The sequence below is a fragment of the Vicugna pacos genome, chromosome 12 (genome assembly GCF_048564905.1).
Source record: "Vicugna pacos chromosome 12, VicPac4, whole genome shotgun sequence".
NCBI lineage: Eukaryota > Metazoa > Chordata > Mammalia > Artiodactyla > Camelidae > Vicugna > Vicugna pacos.
This window is the reverse complement of record NC_132998.1, coordinates 11,806,146-11,821,206: the sequence shown is the minus strand read 5'-3', so window position 1 is coordinate 11,821,206 and position 15,061 is coordinate 11,806,146. Positions and strand designations below refer to the sequence as shown.

At 38.3% G+C, this 15,061-nt stretch overlaps 1 protein-coding gene across 1 annotated transcript; it reads left to right on the top strand.

The window, feature by feature from the left end:
• Positions 1–776: 776 nt before the first annotated feature.
• HIGD1C (HIG1 hypoxia inducible domain family member 1C) lies at positions 777–14,149 on the top strand. Its single transcript, XM_006202973.3, has 3 exons — positions 777–993; positions 5,281–5,415; positions 14,010–14,149. Exons 1-3 carry the CDS (start codon positions 900–902, stop codon positions 14,072–14,074), a joined length of 294 nt encoding a protein of 97 aa, XP_006203035.1. The 5' UTR covers positions 777–899; the 3' UTR covers positions 14,075–14,149.
• Positions 14,150–15,061: the final 912 nt, after the last annotated feature.

Below are 15,061 nucleotides of genomic sequence, written 5' to 3'. Positions count from 1 at the left end.
CGGCCGGCCACTCCCCCTTGAGGGAAGAGTTCTGGGCTTTCCTATTATCAATTAGTTGGAAATTGCAAGTGAATATGTCCCGGCCTTCCAAAGCCTGTTCTGATCTACAGCTACCTGCTCAAGGAACACCAGGAGACAGACAGCAGGTGGTGGGGTAAGCCAAAGGTATTGTGCTTCTGTCACTTACCAGGTTACATTTTCTGATAAGAGCTGACTGATAGAATGAAGCCATCATACTTGGATTTTGAGGGTTGAAAATACTGGGAGACACAGATAACAGACTCAGGTGTTGCCAAACCACGTCGATTGTGATTCTAGTTGCTCCTGCTAGTTTCCTCATTCAACCTGTGTAGACAAGGATTATTTCCATCATCTAGCATAGCACCTGGTACGTGGTAGGTGTTTGGTAAACATCTCAATGACTGTATAATGCCCTACATATTCTACAGAACTGGAGTGATCATTCTCCCATCACCTGTAAATCTGGATGTATTTTTGCCTATGTTGGCACTGCCATCGTTCTTTTAAAATGATATTTTGTAAAAGAAGCTGTGTTCTGCTTGTGGAAGATCTGAGGTACCCAGTGATTTCAAATGCTGAGCAGTGAAAGGGGACTGAGTAACACAACTATGATCTGTGTTTTTATTTTGTATTTATGGAATCTGGTTATCATTACCTCTTTTTATAAAGTTTTCTTTCACCTCTAAACAAATGAAAGGATTCTACACTGCAAAGGGTGAAGAAAAAGATGGCTGTTTATTTCAATTGAGCAGGCAGGAATGTCAGGCAAATGAAGGCAAAAGAACACATAATCAAGAGCTTATTGAGAGAAGGACGCAGATTCTTTCAAATTAATCACATCAACCACATTTATCCCCTGCTGTTACCAGAGAGGAAAAATGTCTTCAGATAACCAGTGGTCAGCAGATGAGGACGAAGGCCAGTTATCTCGACTGATCAGGAAATCCAGAGACTCCCCCTTTGTCCCTGTAGGTAAGTACAAGCCTTGACTGGATACTGGAAAGCTGTTTGTAATAACACAATAATGCCCTACCCAGTATCTCTGAGTATTGAAATTATTTCATATAACAATATTTCCAGATAATTGAAGTTAATCCCTTTTATGCATGAGTATGAGTCAAACTTTCAACAGTTTCTAGTGTATGGCAAATCCCCAATAAATGCAAGCTATTATTATGAAGCATCAAATTTTACTTTATTTAATCCATTTTCATTAGAGGTCTATCTAAAATTACTAATTCCCAGCCAATCTAAATGGGATTGATTGAACGGATGGTAACTTTTCTGTGATGACAGTATCAGCAGCAGCAACAGCAGCAGTTTATTATACTGAGTCTACTAGGGACTATTCCTCAGTTTATGACTTTGACTTTACAATGATGAGAAAGCGATACACACTCAGTGGAAACTGCACTTTGAATTTTGATCTCTTCCTGGACTGGTGATATGTGGCATGGTACTCTCTTTTGATGCTGGGCAGCCGCAGCTCCCAGTCAGCCTCACCATCACAAAGGTAAATAATGCACTTACAATTACTCTGTACCCAGACAACCATTCTGTTTTTCATTTTCAGTACAAAATTCAATAAATTGCATGAGATATTCAACACTGTGTTATAGAATAGGCTTTGTGTTGGGTGATCTTGCCCAACTACAGGCTAATTAAAGTATTCTGAGCACGTTTAAATAGGCTAGGCTACGCTGTAATATCCAGTAGTTTCGATGTATTAAATGAATTTCTGACTTAAATATTTTCGATTTACAGTGGGCTTATCGGGATGTAATTCCATCTGGAGTTGAGGAAGCCTTATACGTCTCTCTGTCTTCTAAGCAACTCCAACCTTTAAGTTCTTGTTTCCGATGTTTATAGACTTTTCTGTTTCTTCCATTAGTGTTGAATACCATCAAAAACTTGTTTCTAATGTGCTGTGACACTAGAAGCTAGATATCCAAGATTAAAAGAATTATGAGTTAATTCAGAATAAAGAAGCTCTTAGTGAAAGCCTGGGCCTACCTGTACACTTGAGAGCATGAACTTTGTGGTGTTCGTGCTCAGTGGATTTTTACTGGCTTCCTAATATGTTCCAGATGCTAAGGTTGATGGTTAAGTAAACTCCAGATGAAGAAGTGACATTATAATTAGATCTGGAGTCTTAGCCTCTTTATCCTTTCCCAACATGTATTTAGTAAGTTTATATTTTCAACAAATACTATACGTATGTGGACATTAAAAAAAAATCTAAGCACCAATATTGTGTTTTAAGATCTAAGCTTTCTCTTCCTTCTCTTTTGGATGCTTAAGCTGCCCTAAGCATTGTTATTGTATACTTCAGCCATGCCTTTTTCCTTGTGTTATTTTGTCTGGAAACTATTAAAATAACTTATTTAAATCGAACTTAACACAAGTTTGTGATAAACTCCATAAAACCTTCTAAATAGGGGTAAGTCATATTTCCATTGTCACTGCAAATCTAGCAAATTCATAAATGTCATTATTCACATATCAAAAAGAATAAAAATTTTACTTTATGGTAATATGTGTTTATCAGTTTCACTTAATTTAATTAAAGCTTGTAATAGCACAAGAAATGGAAGCAAATAATTTTATAGTGATATATTCATCTTTAGCATTTTTAACTAGAAAAACAATTCAAGAACTCAGTGCCACTTGAACAGATCATTTTAATGAACAGAGAATAATCACTGTGCCTGTTGTAAATGAAATTGTTTTTCCAGAGACATTTAGGGTGATTAAAGTTGAAAGATAAAAGTGTTTCCAGCTAAATTCAATTACATACAAAGTACAGAGACACTGTACTTTGGAAACAGTAAATGTTCTGACTTTAATCTCTAAAAGAAACAAAACAAATTTCAGTAAGAACAGAGCCTTGATTTGATAAGGGAAGAGAGCCAAGGTTTTGCTAGAAAAATAAATGATAATAAAATTTATATATATTATTGAACAGTTTGTTTAGCTATTGTTATTTTAACAATACTATGTATTTTCTGCTGCAGGATGGAGTGTCCTGTGCAGATAATTTACAAGACATTTTCATTTGTTACCTTAAACAGCTCCCATTATTAGAATTTATTTATATTGTTTAAACTCTTAATGATCACTGTTAAGACCAGTGCATACATTATATGTATTTAAACTCTGTGTCGATAGATTATTTGTTTTTGCTTCTTTCATTTAACCTTTCATACGTACATTTCTGTATAGTAGTAGTTCCTATACTTACAATTTTTGAATAGCTATGGTAGTTTTTCCTCTGTTTGGTCCATTTGGGTTTAGTTTTTCCTCACGCATAGGTTAGCCGTAAACATCTTCGTGTCAACTTCTTGAATTTTCTTTTGCTTATTTCCTTGGAGTATATTCTCGAAAGTAGAATTTCCAGGGCAGGAAGCATGTTCAGTTTAATATCATTTATTACATATTTCCAGCATCCTTTCTAGGAAAATTTGACTGAACTTATAGAGCTTTTAGCATTGAAACTGTTTCTCAATGTACCTAGCGTCATTGTTTTACTGTTATTTGTTTTTTGCTGTTTTAACATTTGTCATTTTTATTTCAGTTTCATTTATTGTTAATCAGCCTACAGAATACATATACAAATGTGATTATTTACTCTGATTCTTATTCCCACTTATTAAATGGATTCTGAGGGAATAAGTATATCTCACTCACCACAGAGATATAGATGTGCCAACATAGTTCATCAACACCTGCTATCCTCCATAAGCATTAATTGCATTTCTATATACTAACATATGAAAACCAAAATTAAAGACATAAGACCATTTACAATCACTCTAAAGAAAATGAAATGCCTAGGTATAAGTTTAACAAAACATACACAGAATCCATGTGCTGAAAAGTACAAAATGCTAGTAAAAGAAATCAAAGAAGACCTAAATAAACGTAAAGGTTGTTGTGTTCATGGATTGGAAGACTCTGTGTGGTAAAGATGTCAAGTCTCCTCCAAACTCATCTATACGTTTGGTGTAATTCTTATCAAAAATCCCAGCAAGGTTTTTGTAGACATAGACAACCTTATTCTAAAATTTACATGGAAAGGCAAAAGTCCTTAAATGGCTAAAAAAAATCTTTTTCTGAAAGAAAAAGTATTAAATGGGAGGAATTGCCCTACCTTATATTAAGGCTCATTATATGAGCCTACAATTACACACAGTAATCACGACCGTGTGGTACTGATGAAGGGATACGCGCATAAATCAACAGAGCAGAAGAGGGATCCAAAACACAGACCCATACTTTTATTATGCAAACATTTTCTTTATTCTTATGTCAAAATATAGCATTTTTGTCCTTGTCATCTTCTTTTAAGTCTGCCTTACCCCCTTTTAGATGTTAGAAATATGCTGTCCTATTTTCTTCTAGATTTTGTTATTGACATTTTTGTTTTGTTTTTACATTTAATTCTAACTCATCCAGAATTTTTATGTAAGGTCTGGTGTGAGATACAAATCCAAGTTAGTTCTCTCTACCATTCAGTTGTACTGACAATATTTATTAAATAATTATTCTCTTATCTGTTGTTTGGTTATTTTGATTTGGCATGGATGAAGTTCTCACAGGGTTTCAAATTGCTTTCTAGAATCCCTTCTATTCAGTTGATCAGTTTCTGTTTTAGAGCCGTTTACACAGGACCTGGGTGGTCACAGCAGACTATTCACCCATTGACATTTGTAGGGAATGCAGAAGTATTTGTATGGGCTTCTAGAGTTTTCCAGAATCACAGTTCTTCCCAGGGTCACAAGTACTTCTTGTGCAAATATTCATACCTTTTCACCTCTCATTAAAATTTAACATCTCCCATTTTTCACAGAAGATTAAAGTTGTTTTTTTTTTTTACACTTTACTAGATTTACTCCTTACTGGAAAACAAGTAGAGAGGAAGGAGTAAAGCCAAACACCCAAGAGCTATGGACGCTGTGATTTTGGTTGGTTCACTCACTACGTAAGTGACTTACCTCAGATTAAAGCCTTGCAGCCTATAAATCTGAAGTCATGCCTCAGGAAGGTTAGAACTTACTAGACAAGTTACTACACTATATGGTTCAGGTTTTCCTGGGAAGAGTCAAAACCGCAAGTACTGAATCCACGAGTGAAGTATTCCTTGGTGTCTTGCCCACTTATCTTCCAGGTACTGATCCTTTGGACAGTCTTTTATTCAACTCTCTACTCTTGGGAATTTTAGCCTGTAATTTATATAATCCCTACTTTTTTAATTCACAGGGATAGCTGGCTTTATGACTGTGGTGTCCTATGGTCTTTACAAGTTAAAATACAGAAGATATCAGAAAATGTCCATTCATCTTATTCACATGAGAGTTGCTGCCCAAGGATTTGTTGTAGGAGCTGTGACTCTAGGTAACCTACCTAATTTGTATCTTGTGTTCAGCTGTCTTTGAGAGTATTTTTATTCATTCATTCATTCATAGTAGAAGATGAGTATTGGGTCAAGATGATATAATGGAGGAGGAATGGTAAGAAAGACAGTGATCTTCACTTGGTTGAGGTTGCTGCCCAGTTATAGGCTTAATTTCTTGGTGTTTTAAGCACTGAAAAAAAAAACAAACCCAGTAGACTAAAGGTACAAACTTCCAGTTACAAAACAAGTCATGGGGATGTAATGTACAGCATGATGACTATAGTTAATAATGCTGCACTGCATATTTTAAAGTTGCTAGGAGAGTAGATCTTAAAAGTTCTCATCACAAGAAAAATATATTCTGTAACTTTGTATGGTAATGTATGTTAACTAGACTTATGGTGATCCTTTCACAATACATACAAATATAGAATCATTCTGGAGTACACAATAATGCTGTATGTCAATTACACTTCAATTAAAAAAAAAAAAGAAAAACCCAGTAGGGAACTAAGTTATAGATTCTGTTATCCCCTATAGTAAAAGGAGCAGTGATAGTTTGTACCCTCTATACCTCAGCTAAAAGCAGTGGTTATAGAAGCTAGCCTTTGCTGCTCAGCTAAGAGCAGTAGTCATAGTTCCCAGCCTATCTGAACAGCAAATATAATTATTAAAATAGTTTAATTGGGAAGAAAACATTCTTAGAGCTCGCCAATCTCAATATCCTTGTTCTTCTTTTATTCCAAATTTGAGCAATAGGCATTTTTTTATTAGTCTATACATTAAGCAATACTTACATAGTCAAATCCAAAGAACTGGTATAAAATTATCTGGTTAATTCAAATTGTATCAACAGCTAAAATGAGAGCAAGTCACAATGTTCTCAGCTCCCCAGCACGTAGTGCGGAGTAGAATCAGCCTCAGAGTAGGTCTAGGATTATGGGATGATGGGTGTGGGGCTTGCAGATGGTAAGTTTTATGGTAGTTATCTTACTACTATGAGCTGTGATATACGAGTCTTGAACAAAAGACAAGAAGAAATTTTACTATGAACCAACAGCCCTCATTTCCGTCATTCAGCAAACATTTGTTGAGCACATGCTATGTGTGAGGCACTGTCATGGCCCAGAGATATAAAAGTAAGGCTCAGTCCCTCCACTCAAATAGTTTAGTCTCCTTAGAGAGAGAGACCAAGGGCAGAGGAAGACAATGTAAAGTCATAGGTACTACAACAGAGACAACACAAGCACAAGCTTGGAAGCACAAGCAGAAACGAGGGGCTTTTAACCAGGGCTGAGAGTCCAGGGGAAGCTTCTCGAAGGATGCAAACCATATGATGAGCCAAGAATGTGAAGGAATTAACTAAGCAGAGGAGGAAGTCAGAGGGAAAAACAAAGGCACAGATGCATGGTATGTTAGTGGAACTCTGCATAGCTTGGTAGAGTACGTGAATCAATCAGTGTTTGATGAGTCTGCAGAACTAGCAGCAATTATATATAAGAGACTTATTATAGGTATTTGGGCTTATGTAATTGTGAGGCTTTTGCTTATGTACCAGGATCTGGGACCGGAAGTGGGCAGGGCAAGCAGTTAGAAAAAAAATACATGCAAAGTGAGAGAAGCAAGAAAACTCTAGAACCTGGAAGGATGAGCTGGAACACACAGGATGGTCTAGAACCTCCAAACTTGATAACGGGAGTGACACAGAAAAAGCTGATGCCCTTCATCCTGGGGCTAAACATGGACCTGGCCAAGGAGTCAGAGAGGCTAAAAGAGGAAATTCAGCAGGAGCCACAGTAGCTGCACTCCTGATTGCTGCCCCATGCCAACAATATGGGCCAGCAGATAAGCAAAAATAAGCTGCAACAGTGCCTTCCATGAGTAAAAAGAATTTGGCTGCTCCTTCACTTCTGCCTTCTAACTCTCATGCACAATGTCTCTTGTGCAATTACTCAAGGAATAAGAGGAAAAGAATTCTGGAAAACCTAGTTACAGTTTAGCTAAGCTGACACAATATCAATCCATCACTGTCCATCCCTTGTCAACCTGGCATCCATATACACCTCTTTCGATACACTTACCTTCAAATGGCAAAATCAGCCATCCTTCGTATAACCAAAAACATGTTAATTCTCTCCCAAAAGAGGATACAAAATCCCTTTGTCCATCTTTGGGTAACATTGATTCGTCTTTGAGCTGAGTCGCATTTCCCTTTGATATCCTGTAACTTAAATCCTGAGATATAAATTTAACTACTATTAATACTTGGTAGGTAAATGGAAGTTGCAAGTAGGAAACAAATGGGTGAATGTGTACACAAGTGTGTTCATATCAAAATAAGGAAGAAATATGCATAACTGTCACAGTCTTTGTTTCTGCAGCTGGTCAGGTGGTCATGGCTGGCTGGCATTAGAACTGTTTTTCCACTGGCCATTTCATCCTTCCCTTGCCTTCAGGCAAACTCCTTGGCTATTCATGGTTATTTGACTGGTGTGTTGACCCAAACCTTCATTCTTAAATGATCTGGGTCATTAACCATCCTGCCTGAATTCGGTATAATTTTTCACCTTCTTTTATCACAGGACATAACAGTACTAAGAAATGCTCCAGAAGGTATGCACTCCAGACACACTCCTCCTTACCCTACCATTAGTAGTAACTCAATTTCCCCTTGATAGTCAGATCAGATCACTATAGTGGACTAATGTGATGTCCTGTGGAATGGAGAGATGATCAAGGTCCCTGCAGACTAGATCATGGCGTTTCCACAGTGCTGAGACTGGACACTGAATATATACTGCTGGCCCTGCCAGATGAAAGCAAATTGTTTCTCATGGTCTTTACTAAAAACTATACAGAAAAAATCAATCAACGAGATTAACAGCTGCAAACCAAATAGCAAAAATTATATTGATTTGCTGTAGCAATGAAATCACAATTGTACAGCAGCTGCAGTTAGACCGAGCACCTGATGACATTAATAGAAATCCATTATCATTCTCCAAGATCCATCTGTCCTTTGGCCAGAGAGGCAAACTGAATGAAGATGTGATAGGAATCAGCACCCTGGCACCTTTAAAGTCCTTGATAGTGGCCCTAATCTTGACAATCCCTCTGGGAATGCAGTATTGCTTTGGTAGATAGAAGCATTTAGAATAGTTTACGTTTGGCTTTCCCTACAAGAAAAGCCTTTACTCCACAGCTCAGGGAACCAATGTGAGAGAATTCTGACAGTTGCTAAGCATGTCCATTCCAAAACTGGCGAAATAACATAGGGTGGGTTCCGGGACCTACCAGCCACCTGCTAAACAGAACCACAACAAAACTCCACTGACCACCTGGCCGCCATTAACTCCTACTTTGACTGGTAGAACACACATTCTCCAAAACATCAGTATCAGTTCAGAACCAATATTTAACAGTGTCCCACAAATGTGATTATTTCCCCTTCCTCTTACACAGGCACTGTGATAAATAGTCAGAAGTCCCTTTGGGGAAGGTTACAAGGAAGATTTATAGTACTTGCATTTTGGGCTGTGTAACAGGATCTTCCCTTAAGGAGATCTGCCCTCTCGTTTATTCTAGGGACTTTGGGTCTGTGAATTGACTCAAATCTGGGAATTGGTTGAGGGGCTATGGCTCTGTATTATGATGATTCAAGTCAAACTTCTGTTTGCCAAACCTAGACTTTTTCTGCTTATACGCTGCCCACCACTTTCACCTCTAGGTACACCATAATCAATTAGCCAATGCCAAAGATCTCTGTGGCTTAGATTATTCTGATTGCTGCTTAGGCTTTGCTGCCCATTACATGGATCATGCATTCCATCTCTTGCCAACTAAATGCTTCTGCTTGATCCCTGCCATCGCACAATCTCATCGGCCTCACTGAATTCAGGGAGCCCAGAAGTTCCTTCTGTCATTTCTGGCTTAGAAAATGGTCACCAGAGAACTCTGCAAGGATGCCAGGGCTCCCTTCACAAATGTATTTCTCACAGCATTGCAGAAGAAAGTAGATATATTGAGGGGCTGAGCAACCAGGATAAATCCACTCGAACATTCCAGTCTCCCTAAGCCTTTGGCTACCTTCCTTGATGGCAAAGTTTCTCAATCTCAGCACTATTGACACTTCGGACTGGATTATTCTTTGCTGTGGAGGACTGTCCTATGCATTACAGGATGCTTAACAGCATCCCTGGCCTCGACTCACTAGATGCCAACAGTATCCAGTCAGCCCCACTGTGACAACCAAAAATGTCTCCAGACATTGCAAGACTTCCTTTGAGAGAAAAACTGCGCCAGTAAAGAAGAATCCCTGCGCTATGTGGAAGCACACCAAGAGGTCCTAGTAGTTCAACTGCACTTAGTGGAGATGACCTTTGGTCCAAGTTTCAGTCATTCTCGGCCAGGGATAGAAGGACTGTTTCTACGGGCAAAGGAGTCCCAATGAAATATAGGGGCTCAAGGACCTGGTTTTACTGAAATCTGCCCATATGTCCCCATCCCAATTTTCAGAGTCCCACTCCTTCCAAAGCAATGCCTTAACATTAACATAAGAGGTGTTGTGAGGCTGGGAATTTGTGCTGTGATCAGTCATTCACAGGATTAGTCCCTGTGTATATTTTTCAGAAATATCAGTCTCATGGCTACAGGAGATAAGAGTTTCTTTTTGGAGAGCCATAAAGCTTTCAGGTCCCTCACAAGCCCTTGAGCTCGGAATTAAAAGCCATGGGCCCCTCTTACTGTTTTCCCAGGTTCTCCAGCACACTTGGAAGTAACCAACCTTATAGTCCTTATTTCCACTAAATATTCGATAGCAGTAAATACTTGCCCACCCAAAGCTTTGCTTTCTATAGGCACCTGATTAAGGGTATCTAAGAGGTGGTAATTTGTAAATGTTTTGCTACTGCATGCCATGGACTGCTAGCATATGCTTTGTCACTAGGGAAAAAAAGGCCATTAATACCTTTAAATCTAGTCAGATTAGAGAACCAATTCCAGATAACCTGGAACCAATTCAAAGAACGTATCCTCATGGTTATGTTCCTCTGGAAGCTTCTGATAGCAAATTCTGGATCAGTCAGGATTTAATTAGAGACACAAAACTACTAGTAGTGACATATGAAAAGGAATTTATTATAGAGATATGACAAGCAATTTTGAGAGCTGGTTAAACAGTCGGTGTTAGACTGTTGGTTATGTTTCTAATCCTGGCACCTGAAGTTAACAAGGCAGCCGTTGGGACGAACAAATTAACTGGTATCCGCAGGGATGAGCTGGAACCCACAAAGACAGGTGGAAACCTGACTCAGAGGCTGGCTGACTCCAACCTTGATCATGGCATGACCTCTAGGAAAAGCTGGCACCGTCCATCACGGAGCTACTCCACACCTGGCCTAGCAGCCAGAGAAGCTAATGGAGGAGCTCCAGAAGGAGCTGAAGGATCTGTGGGCCTGACTGCTGCCAACAACAGCAAGGTGAGCCAGCAGATCAGCAACATGCACAAGCTGTAACAGCACCTGGCACCCTGGACCAAGCCTTCCAAGCGCAACAAAATATGGCAGCTGCTGCTTCAACGTTCCCCTTCAGATCTCAGGCAAAATGTCCCTCGTGGCCAAGCTAACCCAGAACTATGTAGGGAAGGGAATTCTGGAAAACATAGTTACAGCTTAGCTAAACTGATATAAAATAAATCCCCAATGGGCTTATATGATTATGTCCTGAGGAGTAACAAAATGAAGTGAGCCAATGAAGGGTTTAAACAGGGGAGTAATGAAGGCAGAATGGCAATTTAGAAAGATGCCTGATTTTCAGAAAGATCAGAAACAGGTAATATATATGGATAGAAAGGAAAACCAGGGAGGCTTCTAGGATGCCTGTAATATTCTGTATCTTGACCCATAATTACAGGTGTTCACTCTACAACTGTCTGTTAATGTGATCACTTAAATTTTATGTACTATTTTCCTATTTGTGTATACTATTTCCTATTGTACGTACCATTACTATTTGCATATTTATATCACCATGAAAAGTGTTAAGAGAAAAAAGAAAATGATTAGAGATGATTTGCAAAGGAGGGGAGAAAAAAAGGCAGAAGCTAGTTAGATGATGAATTGGATCTGACTTAAGGCAGTGGCAATGGCAACAGAGGGGAAGAGACAGATTCTAGAAATATTAAGGACTCAGCAACTAAGGGAATGGGAAAAGGAAGGAAGGAAGAATCAAGGGTGATTCCTAGGTTTCTGGTTTGGGCAACCAGACAAAAGGTTTGCCTTTCACTAATATAACAAATGAAGAAGACAGAATAGGTTTGATGGGAGGAAGAGTGCATATTGCACAAAACAAAAATAGCTAACACTTAATGAGTACTTACAATGTGCAAGTCACTAACTGCTTTATATATCATCATCTCATTTAATCTTAGTAAATACCTATTTTGACACCACCTGGTATAGTGCGGGACAACTCCATACTGATGTTAACCACAGGGAGCTCACATCAGATGCCCCAGGTTTCAGGATATGGTTCCCAAAAAGACTTCCCTTTTTTCAGACACCAGCTGTTGGAGGTCCCCAGGCCACCTGCACTTCTGACCAACTGGCTGCAAATTTAGGGTTTCCCAAGACTCCTTCAGGTTTGATATTTCACTAGCAGAACTTACAGAACTCCGGAAAGCACTATACTCACAATTATAGCTTCATTATAAAATATACAAATCAGCCAAATAACAAGACATATAGGGTAAGGTCTGAGAGGGTCCCAAACTCAAAAGCTTCTCCCTGTGCATTCAGGGCATGTCACCATCCCAGCACATCCATGTGTTTACCAACCATAAGCTCCACTGAGCTTCAAGGTTTACTGGGGCTTCATTATACATAACAACATGACTGACTGTTCATTGGCCAAATGACTGAACTCAATCTCCAGTCCTGCTCCCCTCCCTGGAGGTCTAAGAACCCTCTAACCACATGGTTGGTCTTCTGGGATGACTAGCCACATCCTGAAGCTATCTAGGAGCCCACTGTGAGTCACCTCATTAGCATGAATTCAGGTATGATCTAAAGCCTTCATGATCAGACAGAGTCTTTATTAAACAACAATACTCTGTGACATAGGTATTGTTATTACCCCATTCTACAGATAAGGAAACCAAGGCTTAGAGAGGAAAAGTCACCTGTTTACAGTCACATGGGCAATCTACTCCAGAGCCTAAACTCTTAATTTTATATTATACTGACTAAGATGCTTATGCTAAATGTCTCCCAATTAGAATACTCATACCCAAGTGATGTATAAGGAGACCCATGGGGATGTGGGAAGAAAATATTTTTATATTAAAAACAAAAAAGCTTTACTAATACATAGACTGACCATTGTACATTTATATGGTTTAAAAATAAATGCACATGTTGGGGTCATGATCAACATATTTACTTAAACACAATTTAAAAGTTTGGAGACCACCTACCTATGGGATGTGGAAATGTCACATATAATATATGTGGTTCTCACACTCAGAAAAGAGATCTCACTTGCTTACCAGTGAAGCAACAGGTATGAATGAGGTGAGAAAAGAGTTGGGATCAGAACTCCAAGGAACACCCACATTTAAGAGGCAGGTCAGAGGTCATAATGATCTGTGCTTCATAAGCACAGGGAAATGGGTCCCATAATTCTCTCTGAATCTGAGAATGTTATTTCAGTAGATACCGCCAATGATTCAAGTTTCAATTTTGGAGGGCTTGAATTTTATCTATCTTTGTTACAGTACTATTTCATTAGCAAATTATGCAGACACTGCCTCATTTTGCCATCAAACTGAGATGAAAACAACAATCTTACTGACCCTTTATGCTGTAGGTATTAATAAGCAGTGTCTGAAAGAAAGCAGAAGGAAAATGAAGTACACGTTTAGTATAGACAATCTACTAGATTTCTGATGCCTTAATAATTGATAAGAATGAGGAGTGGGATGAGTTGTAGTTTAAATCGGTGACTCCTTATCTTGCTTTGGGTGTGAATGTTTGCTGACAACCTGGAGTTCACTGAAGCAGCTCCTCTGTTCCGCAGGCTGTTTTCCTTGGCCACTTCCCCCTTTCTGCATAACCCTAGGACCTCATCCTTGGGGAAGACGTACATCTGTCTCATCTGCCTAAACTCATAGCTAATTTACCCACTGGACCGCAAATCCCTAGAAGCAGGGGTGGGATCCATCACCTTTGTTTTCTTCAGGATACTGAGCACAAGTAGACACTGAATAGATGTTTGCTACGTTGAGATGCCTATTGGTTTTTAATCTCAACATCTACCCAAATCTTCCCACTTTCTTTTTTCAACAATATTTTAAAATTCAAACTTTAGCTTGGCATAGTAACATCATCATATATTCAGATTTATACTGATCTTAAAGGGCCCTTAGATTTTTTTCCCCCCTGGAGTCACTTCTGTGATTCAAGCCAAAAATTAATAAGATGGAAGGTGTTTGCCGTCTGTTTTTAAATTGTGGGTTAGTTTCAGAAAAATGCAAGTGAAGAAATTTAGTGTTTGTTTCCCATGGGTACTCTATTGATACACATCTTTTTGCTTCTAGGTGTTCTCTATTCTATGTATAAGGATTACATCAGACCTCGATTCTTCAATGTGTCCAAAAAATGAAACTACCTATAAATAGAAAGACAAGAAGCCTTCTAAAAACTATTATGAAGAATGAATTTTCAATACATAGCAAATTATACTGCAGACGTTTCAGACAGAATTCTCATAGCCTTGTAGAGTATCAATTGTTTAAAAAACTGATTTCCAAATCAACAATCATAAATTGTCAACTCAAAAAATATCCTTATTGATGTCTTTCAGAACCTAGGACATGATTTTCTGACTTTTAAAATGTTTATTTTCTGTGCTGTACACCAGAAATTGACACATTGTAACTGGCTGTACTTCAATAAAATAAAATAAAATAAAATAAAATGTTTATTTTCTAGTTAGTGGTAGAAAATAATCTATATTATGCCAAATCAATCTGAAAATTGGAGTTATATAGTGGCTACAGAAAACATCCTATCTCCATATTAAATGTTTATTAAATTTTCTATATCCATATTAAACTAAATTCATCGCTTAATTTTTCCCAAATAGGACTAGGTAATTAAGGCTTTCATAGACTCGTTTTTAGAATGGGCAACAATTGTATCAGAGGAGAATGGTCATGTTGTTATTTAATTTTGGTTCACCACTGTGTGCTACACTCTTATACAGAAACTTTGACTATTTTACCACAAACATAAATGTCTAACATTTAAATATCTATGTATTCATTTTTATACTTCTTGAAAGCATTTCTAGGGGCACAAAGGTAAGTTGTTAAAAAATCCCTTTTCCTCCAGATGGCAGTATTGTGGGGGTGAAAGGATTTAGTCCAGATAAGCTACGGCTAATCTGGTATAACACTGTAGAAAAACACAAGAAACAAAACACTGAATGCTACATTCGCCTGTGTAAACTCCTCTGTAATTGCCCTAGGGTTCCAAAAAACTTAACTAGATTTTGTGGAAGTCAGAACTGTTATGACTCAGATTTACTCTCTAAGACCCCAGGCCTGGGAAAGAAAACCAAAAAACGTGTGTATTCATATATATACAT